Source organism: Microplitis mediator, chromosome 7 (assembly GCF_029852145.1).
Source record: "Microplitis mediator isolate UGA2020A chromosome 7, iyMicMedi2.1, whole genome shotgun sequence".
NCBI classification, from domain to species: domain Eukaryota; kingdom Metazoa; phylum Arthropoda; class Insecta; order Hymenoptera; family Braconidae; genus Microplitis; species Microplitis mediator.
In genome coordinates this window covers 26,545,253-26,572,033 of record NC_079975.1, presented here as the reverse complement: position 1 = coordinate 26,572,033, position 26,781 = coordinate 26,545,253, and the positions used below count along the sequence as shown (strand labels likewise).

The 26,781-nt window shown below is 32.0% G+C and overlaps 1 protein-coding gene across 5 annotated transcripts in view; it reads left to right on the top strand.

Annotated features, from left to right (window-relative positions):
* Positions 1–1,766: 1,766 nt before the first annotated feature.
* Positions 1,767–26,781, top strand: part of LOC130670905 (tetraspanin-17) — an 83,548-nt gene continuing 58,533 nt past the window's right edge. For all 5 annotated transcript variants that reach the window (XM_057474525.1, XM_057474527.1, XM_057474523.1 and 2 more), the window contains exon 1: positions 1,767–2,535. In XM_057474525.1, the coding sequence (XP_057330508.1) occupies positions 2,449–2,535 (87 nt within the window). In that variant the 5' untranslated portion in view covers positions 1,767–2,448. The remainder of the gene's footprint in view (positions 2,536–26,781) is intronic.

The window sequence follows — 26,781 nt, the reverse complement described above, 5'->3', positions numbered from 1 at the left end:
AATAATTCCCCTTCGGAGTAAATTTTACTCATCCGCTCCGCATTCACTCCGTAAATTTTTTACAGTGTAGGGGTAAAATGGGCATGCAATTTTTTAAAGAAATTAATTTGTAATTGAAATAATTTTTTATGCTGGTTATTTTTGAATTTTAAAATATTTAATAAAAGCTACAAATTAATTCATGTGTGAAATTTGTTTTTTTTTTAAATAAAATTAATGACATAATTTTGATGATAAAATTTAGTTTTCGGTTTTTGAATAATCAGGCGCGTGACCTTAAAATTACTATGAAGGTTACCCGAAGACGTCCCCAAGGTGCACAACTTGTTTCTCCTAAGGGTCCTGTTTGTAAATTAACTTGATCTTTGACTCTCTTATAAATTTTATTCCACAAAAATTTATTTGTAAATTATACAAATTGAATGTCGAAAATAATACTACAGGGAACTATAAATTTAATGCATTGAAAAAAGTTAATCGACGAAACAATTTTTTTACTGCGACCTGTGATAATTTTTGAGCGATGAGTTCAAAAAATTAACAAGCGTTAGAATTTTTTGCATAAATTACGTCAGTAAATTGAGTATCGGTTTCAAAACCTGGACATTTTTTTTGAATTGATAAAAATTTACCTGACGAAAAAGGGGCAAAATGGGCCGTCTAAAAAAATCATTTTTTTCGCTATTTCTTTTTATGCCAAAAAATTATTTTTTTCAAACCTTAATTTATAAAAAAAATTTACGTAAAATTTGCCGCCTTAAATTTCGAAAAAAATGAATTACCAAAATTTTCATTGAAATTCTCGGAAAAATTATCATTCAAAATTTAAAAATTTAAACCGCCCTCTAGTCGTTTTTTTACTCACGCGTAAAATTTCAACGAAAGCTATTAAATTTATGAGCTCCCTAAAATTATATGCAGTAAAAAAATTTCATAGCCCACTGCCTCCTTTCCTATGGGAAAATAAAAAAAAATAATAACAGCTTTCACTCTGATCAGGATGTTACAAAAAATTTCAGTGAACTGACAATAGAGAAATAAATAAATATCAAATAAATAACGATATTCAAATCCATAAAAGGATTTCACAAATAAATTTTATGAAGCAACGTCCTCTCAATATTCAATTTTCTCTAATTTCCTCCAACAATCTCAAAACGCGCATCAAATATACGCACGTCTTTCGATACTCCATTCCCTCAATATATATATATATATATATATATATATATATATAACTTTGACCCACTTGGAATCTAATTACTCCGACCTTCGCGGTTCATGATTGCACGGCTACTGTGCTGAGAACCTGACGAAACTTTTGTATTTTTTGCCGATTCCCGGATCAAATCCAATAATTATTCTATCGTATCTGTAATTTATATGAAATTTGATTCTTTTCTTTTCCTTTTCGTTACCAAATAAAATAATTAAATTCACAGCTAGTGTCAGTACTCAGCTTAGTTTGCAAACAAAACAATCGGTAGGGAAAAAAGTTTTTAGTTTAAGAAATCCAGTGGACCCTAAGCCGGATGCTGGGGCCAAGGGCCGGGGGCTGGGGGCTAGAAAATGACTAGGGTCTGCAGACAACGGCGTTGCGAGGGGATGACTCCCATACAACCCCCGTGGGGTTAAAACGACGGTAGGGGATAGAAACCGAGGGATGAATTAAACGGCGGGTTTATTTCGCGCATGCGCGATCCGCGAACAGCAGGTAGTTGCACGAGTTTCGTTTCAAGCAGTTGCAGTTATCGTTGTTACGAGTCTTGTTAAAGATCGCTCCGTTTTATTTTCAGTCTTGACTCGATTTTCATTTTTATTTGAATTGTAGTCCAAAAAAAATATGATTTGTTAATTAATTGGCGGGAAAAAAAAAATTAAAGTTAAAATGATGAAATTGAAAATAAAAAAAAAATTAAAAAGTCGAAACTGAGTGATAAAAAAATTTAGGAAGTGGAAGATAAGATACCGATTTGGTGAGCGATTGAGTTCTTTAGTAAAATAGGGGAGTTGGTATATATTTATGTATATATATATATATAATAATAAGTGAGAGAGTGGACGTGGGAGGGGATGGAACGGTTGATGATGATCTGGCTTTACTGGTGACTGGTGACTGGTAACTGGTGACTGGTGTGGAGCTACGGCAGTAGCTCTTGTGCAGCTGGACCAGCTGTAACGTGACAATGCCAGTGACCGCGGGTATGCGGGACATTGTCGTCAGCTGATCTATTAAATCTCAATTGGATCTGGAGATTCCCGAGTTGGGGTTTTGTTTTATAGAGTTCGAGCTTAGATTGGTAGCAGGGTAATTTTGTTGTGTTTTAAAAGTTGCCCTGAGGTTAGTTGGGGGCCGATGTGAGTGCACATGTGCGCGTGTGTGTTCGCGGGCGCGAAAAACGCATTTATAATTAGTGGTAAGAGATAAGTGGTGGGTTCGTTGTAACCATGCCTGCTAGAAAATACCGAAGGGATACTAGTGAAGTGAGCTGTTGCCTCAAATATGTCATCTTTGGATTTAATGTTTTGTTTTGGGTAAGCCTTTTTTCTTTTTATTTTCTCTGCTCCAAAAAATTTCAAATATTTCGGGTTCTACTATTCAAAAATCGATCGATAGGGAGGTTAAATTGTAGCCGAGAATCTGATCTTCAAAATGATTCCAACAAATTATTTTTAATGCAATTAGTTTGAAAGTTATGAATTTTTTAAACTTAGGAATTAAAATTTTGAAAGTTAATTTTTTTTCCCACTAAAATTGGCTGTGATTGATAATTAATATCTCGGGTTCTAATCATAGGAAATTGATCGATAGGGTGGTTAAATTGTAGCTGAAAGTCTGATCTTTAATGTGGGCCCAACTAATTATTTTTACTGCAATTAGTTCGTAAGTTATGAATTTTTGAAACTCGGGAATGAAAATATTGAAAGTTATTTTTTTCCCACTAAAAGTTGCTGTCATTAATAATTAATATCTCAGGTTCTAATCATAGAAAATCGATCACTAGGGGGGTTAACTTGTAGCCGAGAGTTTGATCTCCAAGATGAGCTAACCCAATATTTTTAATCTCTCATATATTTCGAGTAATGAATTTTTAAAAAATTTATACTAAAATTACCTAAATATTCTGATAAAAAAAAGACCAAAAATTTCCAGCTTGCCCGTGGATTTTTCGGATAACTAACTTCGTTTAAAACACAAGCTATCTCTGAAATATAAACTCCATCCAAATCCAGCATTTACAATTTAAAAATAAAAGCATTTTTTTTAATTTTTAAAAAATTCAACAAAATATTTATATTGAAATTTTCCATAGCGCACATCAAACAGACTGCCAAATGAATTTCATTATTTTCATTTAATCGTAATTCAAACCAACTAAAAAATCTACCTTTCATCTCAACCCATTCTCATATTTTATTGAATCCTTTATAGAAATAAACTTTTCCATTTAAATTAAATATAATAAAATTGCAAATAAATATTTTCCTCTCTCAGTAACAAACAAATAAACAAGTAAATAAAATATTTGACAAATTAACGCTGTCAAAAAAAATTAATAAATTTATTAAAAATATTATTTTTATTATTTATTTATTTTTTTAGCTGACTCAAATAACGAGAGTCGGGAAAATAAAAAAAAGCGATTGCTCTACTGGTAGACGTTCTGGGACAGTAAAAAAGTTTATAACAGACTAGAGGGGTAGTAGTCGCATACATTGAAAGTACACAGTACAGAGTACAGAGTACACATTGCACATTGCACTAACATATATGTACATATATAGCAAGTACACAAGGATGATCATATCCCTTATGAAATGTCCTCTGGTCCAATTGCGCTCCATGTGGCGCTCCACTGCTGCACTACTACTTTCATATATTTATAAATATATATATATATATATATACATATACACTGTGTACGTCTCGGTCTGGTTATTACCCTAGGTTGTGGATTAGACATATATACGTATCTTATATATTTTTATATATAAACACTGGAGTATGTCGTTGTCGTGACGCGAGACAAAAACTTGAGGCAGAATAAAATAATTCATAACTCATATTTTTTAATTTTTCATATTGTTTTTTTATTCTATTGTAGATGGTAAATTTTATTCTAGCGAAATTTATCAGATTTTTTTGCCAATTACTGGAGATTAGATTTTTTAATCTGGAGTTTTTATATAATTTTTGGAGTAATTGATTCGATGGAGGATTTCTCGGGCTGTGTTTATCAGAAAATGATTGATAGGGGGGTTAAATTGTAGCCGAGAGTCTGATCTTTAATATGAGCATGACCAATTATTTTTACTGATAGTAGTCCGGAAGTTATGAATTTTTAAAGATATTAAGAAAAATTTGAATTCGAAAATTTATTCCCACTGAAATTTGATGACTTTAATAATTTATATCTTGGGTTCTAATTATACAAAATTAATCAATAGGGTGGTTAAATTGTAGCCGAGAGTCTGATCTTTAACATGGGCCCAATTGATTATTTTTATAGATATTAGTCCGGAAGTTATGAATTTTTAAAGATGAAAAGAAAAATTTCAAAAGTTCAAATTTATTCCCACTGAAATTTGATGACTTTAATAATTAATATCTCGGATTTTAATTATGGAAAATTAATCAATAGGGAGGTTAATGTGTAGCCGAGAGTCTGATCTTTAACATGAGCATGACCAATTATTTTTACTAATATTAGTCCGGAAGTTATGAATTTCTAAAGATATTAAGAAAAATTTGAATTCGAAAATTTATTCCCACTGAAATTTGATGACTTTAATAATTAATATCTTGGATTCTAATTATACAAAATTAATCAATAGGGGGGTTAAATTGTAGCCGAGAGTCTGATCTTTAACATGGGCCCAAGTTATTATTTTTATCGATATTAGTCCGGAAGTTATGAATTTTTAAAGATGAAAAGAAAAATTTCAAAAGTTCAAATTTATACCCACTAAATTTGATGACTTTAATAATTAATATCTCGGATTTTAATTATGGAAAATTAATCAATAGGGAGGTTAATGTGTAGCCGAGAGTCTGATCTTTAAAAAAATTTTAATTTCATATTTTTATCTTATCTAGTTAAAGAATAATCAGCTTATGAATTTCAAAATCAAATTATAAGCACTCTCTAAAAGTAACCGTATCTTCTATTCATCATTAAATTTCAGTTCTATTTCAAAAACTAAATCAATAAGCTGTCAAAATAAAATCTGAGTTTCAAAATAAGCAAAACCAAAGTCCACTCAAAGATCAAAACACCATAAGTATAAAATTTATCCTCCAGAGTTTAATTACAAGTTTTACTTAAAATAATCATTTTATTTTTCCTGTTTGACTTCGAAACTTATTAATTTCAAAGCAAAAAAAAAACTTAGCAAACTCCAGTCACTTTTATCCTTCAAATACTATCAGCATACAGAGTTACCAATAATTTATTTATCATTAACGTATTTAAATAAGGCCACTTTACTCAATTACCTCAACAAAAGTTAACTTTGACACGTAATAATTATCATAGAGACCGACTTTTGTGATAAATTTATTTACTCTTAAAGTATTCAAGTACCAGAGTGAGTGCCAGAGTAAAACGTCAAACATAATATAAACTTTTTTATGTTTACATGATCAAAGAGACTTTTAAAAGTCATTCGAACGTATGATTTATCCTGAAACTGTCGGTCTTTTTTCGTTTGATAAATTTAACACCCGATTGAGCACCCGCTAAATTTTCATTCACCCGCCAAATTTTAAATTTCAAATATCAACTCCCGGTTAAAAGTTCGCGGCTGGGTGTCATACACACATGCATATATATTACGTATTACATGTAAGATGTAAGATGTAACAATTGCGTGCAAGTGTCTAGTTTAAAAGCCGAGGCAAGAGTACTGTACTGTTCTTCATGAAAACGTTTGAGTTGTCTAGTGTTATCCTGTTTCTGTCCCTGTTCCTGGTCTTTTCTCAGCTTATTCAGCCTCTATCCTCTCCCTTCCTCGTAAATACATGTATATATATGTATATATGTATATAAAGTACCTATATATGTGCCTCCTGGGACTGGGGAACTCTGGACGGTCGAAACGTTTGAGGAATCTCATTATAAAAGTTGCTTGAACCGGTTTGCATCCGACCACTTCACTTCTATCGGCTGTGTTCTGTCTTGGTTCCACTGAACCCAAGTAGTCATACTTTGCTGTACATCAATATATACTAAATATTGTTGTTATCTTATGTATTTATTTCCTGATCATATATTTTCAATAAATTATTACACTGATCGTTTACTTGGAACTTTTGATTCGTTGCTCAAAAATTGGATTTCTATAGGGTTGTAATTTTCGGAAATTGATCGGTAGGCGGGTTAAATTGTGGCCGAAAGTCTGATCTTTAAAATGAGCCCGATCAATTATTTTTATTGATGTTAGTCCGGAAGTTACGAATTTTTAAAGATGGAAAGAAAAATTTGAAAAGTCCAAATTTACTCCCACTGAAACTTGATGACTTTAGTAATTAATATCTTCGGTTCTAATTATAGAAAATTGATCGATGACGTGGTTAAATTGTAGCTGAAAGTCTGATCTTTAAAATGAGCCCGATCAATTATTTTTATTGATGTTAGTCCAGAAGTTACGAATTTTTAAAGATGGAAAGAAAAATTTGAAAAGACCAAATTTACTCCCACTGAAACTTGATGACTTTGGTAATTAATATCTTCGGTTCTAATCATAGAAAATTGATCGATGACGTGGTTAAATTGTAGCCGAAAGTCTGATCTTTAAAATGAGCCCGACTAATTATTTTTATTGTAATTAGAAAAAAAGTTATGAATTTTTGAAGTCAGTACTCGGAATTAAAAGAAAGAAGTGATAGATTAGTTTGTTAGAAAGGGAGCAGTTGTACGAATTAAACTCAACCTTGATAAATAATAAAAAGTAAGTACACAAGATATAGATCACGGAAATAAAAAGTAATGTAATCTCGAGTTAGTGTATGTAGTGTTTGTGTAAATAAATAAATAGTAAGTGTAAAGAGATAGATAAAGAAAAATAGTCGGCGCGAGAATAAAGCGATTTGTCTTAAACTTGACTCTTAACTTGGTGTCTATCGTTGTATGGTAAAAGAGAAAGAAAAACACGCGTGGTATCTTCCGGTATCAATAGTTGAAGACCTTGAAGACTCCTTCAAGTCAACTCAAGTCAACCCAACTCAACTCAACTCAGCTCGTCTTGTTTCTTCTTTTCCTTTTTCTTCTTCTTCTTCTTCTTCTTCTTTTTATTTTTTAATACTTTTTCTTTTATTTTTCATTTTGCCCATGCTCTGTTCTCCCTTTTTTCTCACCCACGCGACTTTAATACCGTTCCGTATACGGTGACGAAGAAATTGTCCTCATTATTCCGCCTTCGTATTTTATTATCTTTTTATTTTTTTTATTATTATTTTTATTAAACCGTTGCAGCCTTGAAGAAAATATTTTTTACTTCACCTGTACGTCCAATGTATTCCGGTAATTCCCGGACGGATTGAAGGACCAGACAGAAAAAAGATAAAATAAAATAAAAATATACTCCATCCGATTCCTAAGATAACACGAAATGGAAACTGAATAATCGAGATGTTTTTTGCCCAGAATATCAAATCTACTTGATAAAAAATTACTTTTTCTTTGCTCCTTCGAATATACTTTTTTTATTTAATATTTATTATCATAAATAATATCTCGGGTTCTGCTGATCGAAAATCAATCACTAGGGTGGTTAAATTGTAGCCAAAAGTCTGATCTTTAAAAAGAGCCCAATACATTATTTTTATTGACGTCAGTTCAAAAGTTATGAATTTTTAAAATTCCACAAGCGAAATTTGAAAAACCCAAATTTATTTCCACTGGAATAGGATGACTTTAGTCATTAATATCTTCGGTTCTGGTCATACGAAATTGATCAATAGGGGGGTTAAATTGTAGCCAATAGTCGGATCTTTAAAAAGAGCCCAACACATTATTTTTATTGACGTCAGTTCAAAAGTTATGAATTTTTAAAATTCCACAAGCGAAATTTGAAAAACCCAAATTTATTTCCACTGGAATAGGATGACTTTAGTCATTAATATCTTCGGTTCTGGTCATACGAAATTGATCAAAAGGGGGGTTAAATTGTAGCCAAAAGTCTGATCTTCAAAAAGAGTCCAACACATTATTTTTATTGACGTCAGTTCAAAAGTTATGAATTTTTTAAATTTCACAATAAAAATTTGAAAAACCCAATTTTATTCCCACTAAAATTTGCTGTGATTGATAATTAATATCTCGGGTTCTAATCATAGTAAATTCATCAATAGGGTGGTTAAATTGTAGCCAAAAGTCTGATCTTCAAAAAGAGCCCAACACATTATTTTTATTGACGTCAGTTCAAAAGTTATGAATTTTTTTAGTTTCACAATAAAAATTTGAAAAACCCAAATTTATTCCCACAAAAATTGGCTGTCATTGATAATTAATATCTCGGGTTCTAATCATAGGAAATTAATCGATAGGGGGGTTAAATTGTAGCCAAAAGTCTGATCTTTAACATGGGCCCAAGTAATTATTTTTATCGATATTAGTCCGGAAGTTATGAATTTTTGAAGATGAAAATAAAAATACGAAAAATTCAAATTTATTCCCACTGAAATTTGATGACTTTAATAATTATTATCTCAGGTTGTAATTACAAAAAATTAATCACTAGGGTGGTTAAATTGTAGCCAAAGGTCTGATCTCCAAAATAAGTCTTAGCAGTATTTTTTATCTCCCCTAGGTCACTAGTTATAAATTTTAAAAGTTGACTGAAAATTCATTTAAAACCTGCCTCTATTCTGCAATTCCCTGACGGATTCGCGCAGGAAAAATAACAAAAACGAAACAATCTGTCTAAGATAACACCGAATAGAACTGAATAATCGAAATGTTCTTGCGGCAAAAAGATAACAAGATAAAATGTACTGGTTTTTTTATTTCCAGTAATTTAAAATATTTCTCCAATACATTTGTTACTCTTTTTTTTTGTTTGTTTTTTAATTAAAGTACGAAGCAATTACGTTTTGAAATTGTTCACTCGTGAATACGTCTATCGAATTTATCATTGGACGTATTTATTTTCCTTTGTCTATTTATTTATTATTATTTTTCCCGATTGGCTAGAAAATGTCGAATTTTTTTTTCGGTTTTAAACGGGATGAGAAAAACCTTGAGGTCCATGGAGAGCTATGGAGTTTACTGCTCGAGTAATGCACCATCGAGGAATAACCGCATGTCACGTTTCACGATCATTTTTTTTTTTTTTTTTATTTCTGTAAGAGCAGAAAAACAATTGAGACACGTTTAGTGGAGGATGATTTTTTTTTTTCGATAATCTGATAAATTTGACACGAGTCGAGAGGAGGATTGTTGTGAGAGACGTGACGTTTTACAGAAATTTTATAGAGCATAAAGTTATTGTATCATCGATAACTATTGCTGATGGTGTGAAAAACAATTTTTAACTTACTTTTTTTATTTACTAGTTTTTCTTCCTTAGGTGAAAAATTTTTATTAAAATAATCGAGTTTTCGTAAATTATGCATTTTCGCTCCAGTTACCTTCGGCTGTTAAAAATATTATTCTAGAAATTTTTTATGAATAATTTCCCGTGAATCAAATCTATGCAGTCCTAGATTAAGGAAGAAAATTATTACATACCTCAAAGTTTTCATGTTTAATTAAAAGTTATTTAACTATGAATTTTTATGAAAAGTAGCCTGTAACTATTATTCTTTCGGAAATACCTCAGCACAATATAAACGTTTTTTGTTCATTATGATGTCTTCTAATAGGAGAAACCCAAAAAAGTCCTGAAAAAAATAAATTTTTCGAATTCAGACCCATATGAAGATAAATGAGGATGAATGAGGATGACTATCTATGAAGATCGGCGTGTAACTTTGCTTCTATCGGGAATAACCCATCACAATATAAATGTTTTTTGTTCATTATGATGTCCTCTAGTAGAAGAGACCCAAAAAAGTACTGAGAAAAATAAATTTTTCGAATTCAGACCCATATGAAGATAAATGAGGATAATTGAGGATGACTATCTATGAAGAGCGGCCTGTAACTTTGCTCCTGTTGTGAATAATCCAACACAATATAAACGTTTTTTGTTCATTATGATGTCCTCTAGTAGAAGAGACCTAAAAAAGTCCTGAAAAAAATTAATTTTTTGAGTTCAGCCCCATATGAGGGTGGGTGAACATGGGTGGACATGGGTGGAGATGATTCTCTATTCAGAGTGGCCCCTAACTTTTTTTCTGTTGGGAATATCCCAGCACAATATAAACGTTTTTTGTTCATTATGATGTCCTCTTAGGAAAAACCCGAAAAAGTCCTAAGAAAAATATATTTTTCGAGTAATCGACGTCGGACAGATCCGGGAGATGACGAGGCCTATGTATTTTTTGGGAAAATAGACCATAACTTTTTCCCTGTTGGGAATATCTTAGCACAATATAAACGTTTTTTGTTCATTATGATGTCCTCTAGTAGAAGAAACCTAAAAAAAGTCTTAGAATTTTTTGTTTATCTTTAAATATCGCAGTCCCGGACGGTTCCAAACCTCGAGCTTTCTTCTATTTATGAAAAGCCTTCCAACTATTTTTGAATTATAAAAATATTAAAACTTCACTGAAGAAATTTTATTTATTTGCGAGTTCCGGAAATTTTTCTCAATCACTAGAGAATGTGTAGATGCTATTTAGAAAAGTCTCAGTATATATTATTCTCGCAAAATGAATAGTCACTTAAAGAAATCCCTAAAAAAATAAGGACATTAATAACAATTGAAATGAAATGTAAAATATTCATTGTCCATCTTAAGTATATAAGTATAAAAAATGTAACGCCAAGAAACAAAAACAAAATAAAATTTTGTCGTCCGATCTCCGAGGATTTCAATTTCCCCGTCGTAAATCTTGGTAGCAGTCGGATAAAATTTACGATTCGCAACTCATAAATATTTTCTCATTGTGCCATACCAGCAACATCCATACACATTTATATGTCCATAACACATTCGTTCACATATATATTTATAAATATATATATCTATACATTAAATCTCACTCACTCCGATCGGAGACTGGCAAAGAGAAAAGTTTAAATTATACTATTCTCTATAAATTTTGAAAGCAACACGAAAACTTCATTTTCACTTTATCTCTTCTCTTCGGATCTCCACTCTCATCATCATCATCTTCATCCTTTCAAACAATCTTACACTTTTCTCCTCGCCCTCACCCTCATCCTCGTCTTCGTCTTCGTGTTCTATCCCCATCAAAGTTATTCTCTTCAAAACATTAAATTGAATAACACATCGTATACTGTCTTAAACATAAACTTAAACACAAAAGACTCAAATACTTTCAACTGCTTCACTCCCTAATTAAATCAACTTCAAATTTATTTAGGATTTCCCTGATTAAAAAAAACGATTTGCAATGTTAAATGCCCAGAAAAAGAGGGATTCAAAAGAGGATCAATTGATCCTCACAGTTAATAAATTTGACTTTTATATCAACGACTACACGGAAATAATTTTTTGATAAAAATTACTCTGTAATTTCGAGTAATCCTGGGCCGTTGCAAAAAGTTGGTATTTTTTGTTTAAATATTAACGTTGCTAGACCATGTTTTACTCTACTACTGAGTACACGGAAAGAAAATTATGGGAAGTTTTGCTATGCATTATGGGAATGGTTCCCATAATGGTATGGGAATAGTACCTATACTACTATAGGGATGGTTCCCATAATATATGGGAACCATCCCCATACTAGTATGAGAATAGTTCCCATACCATTATGGGAACCATTCCTATATCATTATGGGAACCATTCCCATAATGGTATGGGAATCATTCCCATACTATTATGGGAATGGTTCCCATAATGGTATAGGAACTATTCCTATAATATTATGGGAACTATTCCCATAATGTTATGGGAACCATCCCTATAATACCATAAAATTTTTTTTTTGCACAATAGTGCAGAAATTTCCCAAAATTTGAATTTTCTTGAATGTTTTGTACTGGCAAAAAATTCTTGTTAAAAATTTTAATGTTTTTTTGCCAAATACGATTTTTTTTTCAATGTTTGAATTTTTGTTTTTATGTTTAATAATATTTCTGTGTATTGTTGAAGTGATTACCACACTTCTTTAAAATATTTTTTTCATTATAATATGGGAACAATTCCCATAATATTATAGGAATGGTTCCTATAATAGTATGGGAACTATTCTCATAATATTATGGGAATGATTCCCATAATGGTATACGAACCATTCCAATTGCATTATGGGAATCATTCCCATAGTGTTATGGGTATCATTCCCATAATTATAGGAACTATTCCTATAATTATGGAAAACATTCCTATAATTATAGGAACCGCTCCCATAATTTATGGTCGTAATTCCTATGATGGTATCGGAAAAAATTTCACAAAATTATGGGAACCGCTGCCATAATTTTCTTTCCGTGTAATTTTTTAAAAGTCTTATATTTAATCGATTATTGTGAATATCTCATCTTAATCTATTAATTTTTACTCCCCAATATACCATTCTTTTAAACCCATTAACTTTTTGATGAAAAACTGCCTATAACTCGAATAAATTTCCTTATCTATGGAAGTAATTTTTACTCTAAACTGCAGAGTAATATTTCAGTAGTCTCCGTTAATCTTCGGTTAATATCGGCTTCAATTAAATGTCTTTTATTTTGCTCGCGACAACTTACATATGTTACGCACACAAAAACGTAGGATTGGAAAAAAAGACGATCTCTGTATCTCTCTATAACTTAATATTTATTTTAAAATTAAAAAAAAATTTGTATCTTTTCTTTTTCAACACAATAAGAGTAATTTTTTTTTTATTATTTTTCAAAATATTTATTTTAAGTCATATTCTAAAGCAATTAGATGATTTTTAGATATTTTATGAAAATTTCAGCCTGTTAATTGTAATTTTTATTGTAATTCAATATAAATTTTATAAATTGAATCATCAACTTTTTATCACAACCTACGAGTAAAAATTGAATTAGAGAGAATTTATTTAGACAGCCGCTAGGTGTAATTTTTACTCGTAATTGTGAGTAAAAATTAATCTGATTGATTTTTACTCACTGAAAGAGTAAAATTTCGTAATTCGAAAGTAAAAAGTCGTAATGGCCCAAGATTACTCGATTTAGAGTAATTTTTAGAATAAATAACAAGGCAATATTCATACGAAAATTCTTTCCGTGTAATTTTGTAAAATATTTGTATGACTAAAGTAAATGTCTTGAGCTGCTAAATACTTCACAAGTTGCATTATCAACTGATGTAACAATTCCGCATTATATCCAGTGCGTTTTCATGCAAAATTACTCCTGGCAGTACAAGTCTATCAAGTAATAGTTGGATCGAGTCGAAAGGTAGTTTGTACATTAGACAGTAGATAGTAGACAGTAGACAGTCTTTGACGTTCCATATCTTCTTGTAAGACCAACTGTAGTCTATATTTCACAAAACAGTATCAAGTTCGCTATATACATATTGTATATTATTCAGTTGACAGGCGGAAATCAATGATAGCCGAGTTACGAAGATAAATTATTTCGATTACTCGCAATTGCAAGAAATTTACAACATTTACGCTCTACTTATTTTTTTCGGAAAACAAAAATTATTGGAAGAAAAAAAAATTTATCGTGGGAGGATTTATAAAAATTCTAAATGTTTTTGATGGATTTCAGTAGATATTTTTTTTAAATTTGAATGTTAGTTCGGCAAAAAATCGTATGGAAGTAAAAAAGAGTTTGACGTTTGAAATTTCAAGTTTTCGAAATTAGTACGATTGGTAAAAAAATTTTTTCACTTTAATTTTTATATTTTTATACAAGAGTTCATTATTCAGATCGAGTTTATTTATTTTTTTTATTTTTCACGAATTTCCAACCATTTCATTGAATTTAAAAGTAAAAAAAACCGTTTCGTTAAAAATATAGTCAAGAAAAAATTTCAAAGTTCACTAACTGACTTTTTTGTAGCCGAAAGTTTCATCTTACAAATGCATCTAATGAATTTAAGTTAAAATTTTTTTTTTCCCGAGTGACTTCGCCCACGAAAACTTGAATTTCCAAATTATCTCCCTCCATCTTTTTCTTTTTATCGCCCGTAGAAAAATTTTCCGAGCCCAAATAGTCGACGATTTGTTGGCTTGATAAAACAATAATTTAATTGATGAGTGTCTATTGCAATTTAAAGTATTAACTGTAAATAAACAAGGGCGGTAGTAAATATGCGTGTAGGTACCTGTGTATTTTATCAGAGTAAATTTAATTGTGAGCAATAACAATAGAGAAAAGGTGTGTGTGTAGATACATTAGGTATAGATAAGTGTAGGGAAGCTGGGAAAGCTCGAAGCCCAGGAATAATTGCAGTTACCGGATGGACTAATGCACTAGTTATAGCAGTGGACGGTTGGAAAATTTAAGCATTTGCATCGGCGGCACACGGGTTTATCCAGTGAGGGATGTATAATGGAATCATAAACTATACCGCATCAGTAACTCTGTATGCGTAACAATACGTGTACACAGTCTATATCTATCTCTATTGTTGGGCCTTGCATTCCCTATACTGTGCTATATAGTTATATATTTATATATACATGAGTCGAGGTCGGGTCGATTCCAGGCGCGGTTTTGCCGCAGACTCGATTGGCGCAGGCAGAAAACTCACCGAAGATACTTCTAATCAATTGAGGTTAATTAATAACTCAATTTTTTTTTACTGTGTTTTCATTTTTGAAAACGCACTCGTTATTTGTCTGTAAAGATAACTATCCACTAATTGATATTCATAATATACTTGGATCAGGTTCAAATTATTTTTTAATTAGAAAAAAAAATTGAATTACCGAGATCGGGACTCGAACCGTCGACTTTTTGGTACAGAGTACAGACGTTAATTTATTAATTAATTTTTTAATTCCGACCGGGATTCGAACCGTCGACTTTTGGTCTTTTATTAAGGATTTATTTTTAATTATTAATTTGAACTGAAAATTAATCCATCAGACATAAATTTATTATTAAATCCATGACTGTAGCCTGGAGATGTTTATAAATTTTTTAGCTCACAAGTAAAAAAATGTAAAAAAATAGTTATTTAAGAATAAAATAATTAATTAAAAGTTTGACAATTGAGAATAATAAATGATAGCTGGGCAACAATGAGAAATTTTAATTAAAAAGATTTTATTAAAGTTAGAAAAACAATTTCGGAAGACTATTAATAACTTTTTATCCACATATACGTAATATATATATGATGTATTTATTATTTTCTATACTGGTGTATCTGGACAGGACATCTCTGACTCATGAGTTTGATGAAAAGCTCTTTCTACCTCCGTATATTCCCTACTTCAATTCTAACACTGTTATCCGCGTCCAATAACACCAAATAAAAAAACTCTATTACTAAAAAAATATTGCCCACTTGGCAATTTAAAATCAAATTTATAAACTCGGGTCTTTGTCGGAAAAAAATTTACTTCATTAAAATAAAATAAAAAAATTCAATAATAATAATAATAATAATAATAATAATAATAATAATAATAATAATAATAATCACAATAATCACAATAATAATAATAATAATAATCACAATAATAATAATAATAATAATAATAATAATAATAATAATAATAATAATAATAATAATCACAATTATAATAATAATAATCACAATAATAATAATAATAATAATCACAATAATAATAATAATAATAATAATAATAATAATAATAATAATAATAATAATAATAATAATAATAATAATAATAATAATAATAATAATAATAATAATAATAATAATAATAATAATAATCACAATAATAATAATAATAATAATCACAATAATAATAATAATAATCACAACAATAATAATAATAATAATAATAATAATAATAATCACAATAATAATAATAATAATAATAATAATAATAATAATAATAATAATAATAATAAAGATAAATCGCATTATAACGAATGAGAAAATAGAGATCACGATTTAATCTATATGAAAATGTGTGTTGGCGGTATTTTAAACGTGAATAATTCAACGCGTATATTAAATAAATATTTTTCACACAATAATAAATTTTTTTATTATCCAGCATCTCTATTATTATTTAAACAATGATAGCAATTATTTTAAAATAAAATTTTAATACCACAAAAGCAATAGAGCTCAATATAAAGCGGATAGCTGAGGTAGAAAATTAATTAGTAATTAATAAATATCATAATTTTAAACTTTATGCATAGCAATTAAAAAAAAAAGTTGATTGTATTTCCAGTGGAATAAAACTCTAGGCTTTTAAATCCCTTTGGTTTATACCTAAAAAGATAATCTATAAAGTACAGGTGCACGAGTTCACTTTGCAAAGTAAAATCGTTTTGTCCTGTTTTCTCTACCCCTCGCGCAATATTTCAGCTTAGGGACCGCTGCAAATTAAGTTAATTATCTTCATTGCATTTGCCAGAACCAGCAATAATACAACTCTAATTCCATTCGAAACCCGGGACGGGGAGAGCAGTAGATGTAGACTCTGGAGTAGATTTAGAGTCAGAGATCAAGACAAAGACAAACTCCTACTAGAACAAGACCAAGTTATATATATTATCTTTACTCGGCGCGGGTTTTGTTTAGTATTGTCGCTCCACGCATATTTAAGTTACACGACTAACTTATACATATATCCTACATGCCTCGTACGCAGTTCATGTGTTTGTTAATACGTATAGCCAGCAAGTGCACATATATATGAAAAGGTTTATAATTCAACTCAGATATATGTACAAAGCTTATAGTTTATAATATTTAATGGAAAGTTTATTGTGCAATTTAAACCTCGCTATTCTCTCGTGACAACTTCAAATGTCAAAGCTCTATATGCACGCAAATGTGCATGTAAATACATAATGTACATACGGGAAGGGAGGGCACAATAAACTTACCCTAAAAATTCGTTAAAATTTGTTGCGAATTGTTCAAAGTGATTAAAATTTTTTTTATTTCATTTTGCTGGAAAATAAAAAAAAAATTCAAATAATTTATTATTTGGATTATTTTCTTGATGCCGCCATTTTGCTCAGCCCTATGAATAAGATATGATGTACATGGAAATATATATTAGTGTGTGTGTAATAAACGCACACGCACGCAAGCTCATCCGGATATTGCAGAGTTAGCTTAGTCGATGTCACTTTTGAACTGAGGATGATTTGTGACACAACCGGATCAACATAACCGCTTTTGCTGTGCAATATTGTCAGTAGAAAAAGTTCGTCAGTGATGACAAAAAAAATTCTTACACGGAAAAAAATAAATAGTAAATGCAACGTGATGACATCATGTTGCATCCACATGATTTGTCATGTTTCGGCTACATGACAATCATGTTGCGGTAACATGATAAAATCATGTTTCGGCTACATGATAATCATGTTGCGGTAACATGAGAAAATCATGTTTCGGCTACATGACAATCATGTTACGGTAATATGAGAAAATCATGTTTCGGCTACATGATAATCATGGTGCGGTAACATGAGAAAATCATGTTTCGGCTACATGACAATCATGTTACGGTAATATGAGAAAATCATGTTTCGGCTACATGATAATCATGGTGCGGTAACATGAGAAAATCATGTTTCGGCTACATGACAATCATGTTACGGTAACATGAGAAAATCATGTTTCGGCTACATGATAATCATGGTGCGGTAACATGAGAAAATCATGTTTCGGCTACATGACAATCATGTTGCGGTAACATGAGAAAATCATGTTCCGGCTACATGATAATCATGGTGCGGTAACATGAGAAAATCATGTTTCGGCTACATGACAATCATGTTGCTGCCACATGATTTTTCTCATGCTACCGCAAAATGATTGTCATGCAGCCGAAACATGACAAATCATGTTGCTGCCACATGATTTTTCTCATGTTTATTTACCAAAACTGCATCATGTTGCATTGACTATATATTTTTTTCCGTGTAGTGCATTTATGTCTATAATGGATGTCCGATAATGCAACAGGCGGTGAAAAGTTTCGAGCCTCTATTGTGTGTCTGAATTTTTAAACATTCTCGTAACTTTTTTTTTCATTTGCAAAGCGGTTGATAAATTGCAGGGTTTAGAGATAGCGATTTTAGGCTCTCAGATTGATTTCAGTCATTAATAATTTTTTTCCTCGGAAATGGGTGGATATTTTTTATAGTTGGAAATCGGTAAGTGTTTCTTTTGAGAATTTAGGGAGAGCCTTGAAATGTTTATCGCAGATTGTACTCTCCTGAGAGAAGGGTCTGGTGTAGCGTTAAATCTACTCTGAATTTCGGTCAGAAATCCCCGGGGACGAATCTAACGGTCTGACGCCGCGATACGCAAAGGCCTCTCCTCTCGATCCTCGAATATCGATGAAAAGAAATTTCTCTAGAGCCCCAGTTACAAATCAACTTTTACAGATTAACGTTCCCTCCCGAGGATTCACTACTGCAACAGTAATTACTCGGTAATTGCAAGCTTTAGTTCTTTTTTTCTTTTATAATAAAACGTAAAAGTAAAGAGATGGCATTTAAAATATGCTGAATAAATTTAAATATTAAACAATACTTATGGCTCAGTAGCAAGTTCATTGCTCATTCTTACACACTTGTGTCTGCCAAAAAACATTATGCTCTTAGAATACAGATATTATTAATAGCCATGTCAATATAATGTTCATTCGAATGCATCCAGACGTATATTTTATGGCTTCTCAGTTTTAAATCCATCTTTATTCTACGGTTAAATCTTTTCTCTCTTCAATATCCACTTTTAAACTTTAATTTTTCTTATTCAAACTCACTCCAGCTTATACGAGAAACTTGAAGTATTTTTTAAATTTAAATCAACTTTTATTCTTTTTTTTTATTTAAGTTCAAATAAATTATTTAAGAAAGTAATCAATAAATTTTTTATTAACTACAATAACTTGTGCCGCCATTTTGTTTTCGGCTGAAACTCTGACTAATAGGTGACACGTGTCCTTAACATTTTTCTCTTTAATTTCAAAAAACTAGGGGCCGTTATTGGTTTTTAAGATAAATGTAAAAGAAGTAAAAAAAATCCGGCGGTCATAAAATATTTTTTTCAAACTTTGAAACGTACTAAAACATAAATAATGTATAGAGATCCTTCAGAACAAAGAAAAGTTTCTAATAAAAATTCAGTTGATTTTGAATGCCGGTCTCTGGAAATGGTTTCAAAAATAAATACTAAATAATTTTTAATCTCAGGAATTTGGACGAGGTTGAATAGAAGAATTGAATCATTAATTATTTGAACGTTTCGTCGGTGATATTTTGACTTCATCAGCAAAACAATACAAATTCTTTATGTCCACGTATCACTTTGCTGATAAAGTCAAAATAAAAGTTTGGAAAATCCAAAAGTGCATGCCTTGAGCATTCATGTGAATGATATTCAAATGAGTCAAAAGTTTATTACATATACAACAATTTTTCATTGAAAATCTTTATATTATTTTGAATTTTAATATATTTTTTTGTATCGACTGTTAATTAAAAAAAAATTAGATTATAAATTTTTGAATAGCTGGCCTAAGAAACGCCAGCTGCTAGTATGTATATTTTAGTATAGGCATATTTCTTGCCATCTATCGATACTATCGACAAATAATCGATACATAAAAAACGATAAGTAAAAGCAAAAAATACAAAAAATCTTGGCTATGTTCACTCTTGAAATAAATGTATATTTAAAAAAATAAGTAATATGGCTGCTCAAAGGGTAGAAATTGTCGTGTGATGTCTATCTAAAAATATTAATTATAATCAAACCATAAGATATTCAGCTGCCATTTTCAACAGGGGTCTTCGCATTAACTATACGAAGATAGTAAAAAAAAATTTAGTTGGAAAATTGTATTTTTCGGAAGTTATAGTGTTTACTAGCCCATGACTCCTGAGGAATTTAACGCGATAAGTCACTAAAAACAGATAGTTTATAGAAAAATCGTAATTAGTCGACTTAAAAATGTATAAAATCTGTTCTTTAATCATTTTTCTTTGTAACAATAAATTTTTTTTGTATCGTTTAAGTGTATTTATAAATTTAGAAACAATTTAATGTGACGAAATCGAGTTTTTCATTTTCAGGCGAGAATAGAGCATACCCGGGAAAAAATGAGTTTGCCTAATTATATATGATTATATATGGAATATATATAATTATATATGGTTATATATAGGCCTATATATAAGTATATATAGCCTTATATATAATTAGACCTAATTATACCGGGAAAAAAATTATTTTGCCTAATTATATATGATTATATATAGACCTATATTTTTGCATACATAATTTTTAACTCTGATGAGTTGTGTTAATATTTTAACATTGGAATAATTAATCAGCATTCTCCTATCACTTTCTTTTATAGGAATTACATGCTCAATAATAGATTTGGTTTTGATGCGATATGATATATATGTATTATACATAATCATATCTAATTATATATGAGTATATATAACTTATATATGATTATATATAATTAGACCTGGCCAATTTTCAGATCTAATTATATATAAGGTCTTATATACATATAATTATATATAATTAGGCAAAATCATTTTTTCCCGGGTAGCCTCAGCGCTTCGCGCTCAAGGCATGCAATATAATTGATGAAACGTTCAAATAATTAATGATTTAATTCTTTTATTCATCCTCGTCCAAATTCTTGAGATTAAAAATTATTTAGTATACATTATGGACACGATTCAAAAACATAAATATTAAAATATTAAACCAGGTGTTTCCTCGAGTCGCAATGAGTCTTTAAGCGAGTTAAAAAGGGCATCAGTATGAGAGGACTCAACCCATAGGTTCGTCGACCCTTTTGTGTACAACATCTATGAGTCATATACCCGATTAAGTATGCACGTGTGGTACCCTATCTTCCGTCCAGCGGAAAGTGTCATGAGCCACGTTATTCAATGCTTCCCTTCCCTCTCTATTCTATTCTATAATGTTACATGTACGTGCAAACTCTCACAATTATTATTAAATATATACAGGCTGTGTACAAAATTCACCCACACCCGCACCCACGTCCGCGCACACCGACACTAAAATCTCTATAGGCCAGTAGACAGGATTAAAAGCTTCGTCCGGAGCTTTAAATGATTCTCTCGTTCAATCCCTCTGTGAAATAAACCGATTTTATATTCATTTTATTTTTATTTTCATTTTAACTAGATTAAAATAAAATAATGTAGCTGCGTTAAAAAAAAAATTTAGTAAAATTTTTAAGTGAAAACTCGCTAACACGTTTTCAATTCGCCCTTCATTTTAAATTAATGACACCTGACATGAATTTTTTAGAAACCACTACTACATATTATACATAATACATATACATCTACATATATATGTATATACCCTCTAACGCCAGTAGATAAACCCCGTGAATACTTGATCGGATGTCAATTTGTAAGATTAAATCGATATATTTCTATCGGCATTTAAATTTTATTTATCTCCGTATTTTTATTAAGTACCTACTTACCCTTACGACTACATTATCTATACATTCTTTCTCTTACAAGAAACTCATATAAATTACAGCACTTGTCATAAAATATATAGCACGTATCTAAATAACAGTATAAAAATATTTTATTGCGTCTTCTTATTTTTATTTTCATTCGTTCGTACTTAAGTTTTTTTTGCAAATAAAGTTTCGCTGCCGTTTATCCGCGATCCGCGAAATAAATTTTTGTTAATAAATGATTGAAAAAAAATTTATTTGAGGAGCGAAGTGAACGGGGATCAAAAGTACGTTAATACAAAGCGGGTTTTTTACGACTTTTTTTTTTTATTCAGTTATTGTTGTTATGAATGCGCGTATAAAAATAAAAGTCAGCATTATGACGGTTCTTTAGCACGAAAGTAAAGCTAAATATGAGAGTTATTGGATTATGCTTGCAGTAAGTATTACGCTGAGAGATCACCTTTATCGAAGTTAATTGGATCCCCGAGGAGATAGGAAACTTTGATGATAATAATAATGATAACAATAAAAAAATGAATGATAATAATAGTAGTAGTAGTAATAATGATAACAATGAGAGATAAAAAATTTTAATAAAAGAACAAATGAGAGCAAATGCCAGGGTACTGTACACGAGTATCACTCGAATGAATAACGGATTTATCAAGTTATTATGAAGGAGGAATTTAGCTTTGTTCATTCGTCGAGTTTAATTTTACGTCTTTGGAAAACCAGACGGACGATTTGCCCAAGTGAACAAAGCGCTTGAGGAAGTTGTGTCTGTTCACCGAGAATGACCTCTAGATTTTATGTTATATATTACATTACATTACTATGTATATTATTCAATTGTTCTAGGTCTATTATGACTCTCATTATACTCTGTTCATTATTTTACGGAATTCATTATGCCGTTTAATTATCGCTTTAAATATAAAGCTTAACGAAACAGTCTATTATACCGAATTTAAATATAATAAATATCTCTTAATGGCCTTTCATATTTATTTGCAAACAAAGTTACTTTGTGTAAAAGAACAAGCTCTGGTTTGTTATCCATAAAGCGTTGGCTAAAAGAAGTTTGTGTGTTGAAACGGAGCCTGATGGGTTTTTAAAAGTGTCACGACAAAGGTAAAGAAGTCAAAGTACATTATGGTAATAATAAAAGAGGTTATTTTTATTGTAGAGTAAGTATGAGGGCACAAAAAAGTGGGTCAGAGAGTTATGCTATCAGAAAGCTGGGCTGGATGATGTGCTTGGACGCATGTAAGAGTGGTAAGTGCACTTACATACCGTTCTTGTCGGACCCGTGTCCTTTATTGTGGACGTTAAAAGCCGGCTGAGAGTATAGAATGAGCCAGAAGAGGATCCCACGAGAGGTTATACACCACGGACTGGTGTACGCTGATGTTGCCGAGGTGGATCGTTGGAAAAGGTCGAGAGTTTGCTTGTCGACAAGTGCTGCAAGTGTTAAGACATCATTTCAGCGTTTGCGGTTCGGTGCCAAGACTCTCGGAGATGTCCGGAAAGGGGACACAAAAAATGTTTAAAGAAAGAAACCGGAGGGGAGGAACAAGACCGAAAGTAAAGTGAAGAAGAGAATATGTAGGTACATGAACTTTTGTGTGGTAGTAGCTTGTAAAAGCTTTGATCTCCGGTTGGTCGAGGGACATCCCAGAAAATGGCTTTGAACAGTTTTTGCTCGTGTGCCTTTACTCGCGAAACTGGAAAAGCGTTCAATTTCCGAGTTGCTTGAAATGCTCGAGGTAATCGGTATTGCTAGGAACGGTGTGCTATCGTATTCCGGATTTGCTCCAACCATCATTCTCCGACATTCGATCTACTCGGGTACCAAAACTGCACATATGTGCCTCAATGGAATGTTCTTTTTCCATCAGGTTTTGTCGTATATACGGCTACCCTACACTGCACAGTACACTATTGCACCGCCAGTGCTATGTCCCAACTCTATTTACTCGTATTTCGTTTATTTTCGGTGACACTTTTGCCCTATAAAAGTGTTAAGCTTCGAATATCTGGTACGCTCGGTACTCTATCAGCCTCAGACGTCGTAAGCAAGAGTTTGATAACCTACAAATGAAATGAAACTGCGGAATTTCGTGCATGCTCCGGGAACATTAATCAGAGTAGTTTGGCTCTGGGTATGATTGATCGAACGGACGCTAATGGGAAATCCGTCCCCTCGATCTGGATACAGTATTTGGTAAATTAGTCCCTGGGTACACTTGTTATAACTTTGGATTACGGGAAATTAGGAGCGCGAAAATTTATTGTATTTCTGGAGATGTGTTACTTTGAGACTGAGGTTTATCCACTTTGGAGTTGGCCCGTGGCCATGTACGGGGGATTTGCCCGAAATGGATCAGTATATGTCTGCCGATAGAGAGATAAAGCGCCGGCGAGAAAAAACGACAAGATACAGCTAAAATAAATAATCGGGCGAGCAAGTTTAAAGTCTTGGCATTTTTTGAACAGATTGCTCTGCGAATGAGCCAAAAGCTCGTACGTATAACAAATGTACAGACAGATCTGTGTTTCTAAGTCTGGAATCCAAACAGAAGGCGCTTACCCGCTGGCTTGGAAAAATAGTTGAATCCAGCTGTAAAGTTTTAACGGCTGAGCACAACTTTTCTATTGCAATAAAAAGTATTAAATTCTGTCCCGGAAATTATTGTTGTTTCAAGGCTTAATTTAAATTAACTAGGGCTCTGATTGCGCACGTTGTGTATCCAGCATCTCTGACAATTTTAAGTGTTACCAGTACTAGACTAGAGTGCTCATACTCTAGAGTAAAATAGACAAAACTAACCCCGCGTGTGCCGGAAAGGATACAAATTGTATTTACGGATGATGTAATTTGTCAACAAAGGAAACGACTGAGACAGAATTAACAGCACGGATATACAACCGGGACAACATACAACTAAAGGAGTGCAGTTTGGAATGAGAATGAGTTAAGAGTTATCTTTTTGAATAATATGTCTAGCGCAAAAGCAAGCTTGTTCGATCGATAAAGGTTGAGGACCCTCTACCCTTAACCCAAATGCGTCCGAGCGTCACAAAGACGATATGAGAAGGGAGACAAACGGGGTTTAGTACGCAGGTGCAGCTGACGTAAATACCAACCACCATCGAGATTCTCCGTAAATGTGCTAACAAATACACCAACCCAGCTTACAAGTGATAGCGAATGCACAAAACGAACTAAACTCGATTCAAACCAAGAGAAGGTTCACTCGAAACAAAGTCGCTGATCACTTTCTCATCATCATTCTATTTAATCCCAAGTAACGATCTATTGTCCCAATTCCAATCCTGTTCCTATTTATAACTAAATTCATCCAATCACTCACTTCGTCCGTTGATTACTGCCTGTCTTACCTAAAGAACGTCGTTTAAATAAAGATCCAGCATCTGAAATCTGTGATGCGGAATCTGATCGATCCTCATCCACTTTATTCACCGAAAGTTTTATTACACCGTAAACTGATTAACTGCTATCCCAAGATTGAAACACAACTGAACTTATCTCCCGAGCTTAAACTTTGTACAAGTAAACTTATCATTTTCATTGATCGGTAAAAGATTGGCTGGGTTCCGAGTAGGGCCACCGACGCTTTGTCTCTATCTTAACCCCATTATCATCAACCACGGAATTATTTATCTACGTGAGTTGGATAAAAGATGCTTCGAGGAGGTTAGAATGGATGTTGCAAGCTGTTATAAATGGGAATGGGACAGGACGATGAAGTGCCACGCAGTAATCTTTGAATCTCGGTACAAAAATGGGCCAGACTGTAACGATATATTGTTGGGGGTTTTTTTTTCCACCGTCTGCTGGGTTGTTTGCTATGCGTTATTATGTACAACACGAGGCGACGAGAGTCGGATCGGTTGAATAGAAGATTCCGGCTGCATATACGACACTAGAAGCCTCAATGCATCAGACTCTTCAAGTCCCTGGTGGATGTAGTATTGGGTGTATATGCCACCGGAGCCTCGGTTTTCTTTTTATTCCTCGGGGCTGATGCTTTTCCGTCACGTGTTTATATTTGTTTCGCTTTTCCATCGTCCAACAAATGGCGCTTTGTTGTTCGCGAAACTGCATTACGTGTGTGAATGTTATAGGCGCGCTTGCGTGCGTGAATGTCTGTGTTTATAGAGTACACAGTATCTCGTAGCTATTTTCAATCACTGCTCATGCAATAAAAACTGACCAAAGAGAATAGGGATGAGCTAAAAAGCAATATAACAGCAACAATAATACCAACAGCAACAACGTTGATGTATATGTAGTTTGTTGATTGTTTTGAAGACAATACTCACGTTCCCAAATCGATAAGCTATCCCGCGCCAGAAAACGCTTACAAATTATTTTTTTATACCGAAAATTATATTTTTTTTTTTTTTTTTCGGGATAAAAACTCCCACGAGTGTTATTCGTTTTATTTATACGTTGCAGAATGACAAAACGGAAGCGGATCGTCCGTCACGTTTCGTTCCTGTTCGCCGGAAATTTATTTTAAAATTCTCGACATTGTTTGATATATATATATATATACAGATACACATAAAAATATAACTATAAAACTCGAGTACTCGCTCTCGTACACACGTTTTATTATTTATTTTTATGTAAAACTTTTTTAATTTATATCTTTGAGGTTTCCCTTCTCTATATCACGCATTTATATTTTTTTGAATGATCGTTCATCATGTATATAAATATCCGTCGAATTTATCAATGTGACGATGGTACTTTGTCTTTTATGGCAATAATGGGTTACGGTGGTTTTCCCGCATCGGTTGATGGCATGCAGGATGTCGGATAAAAAGACCTTGACGGAAGACACTGACCCGTAACTCGGGTGATACGGCTCGTTGTGGGTTTGCTGGCCTGCTTTGTGTACACACACACACACAAATATTTATACATGATGCAGGAACCTGGTTCCGCGAGTTTTAATACTCACATGTATAGATATACATATATATATGTTAGACCGGTTCAAAAAAATCGACTATTTTTTTTTTTTAAAAA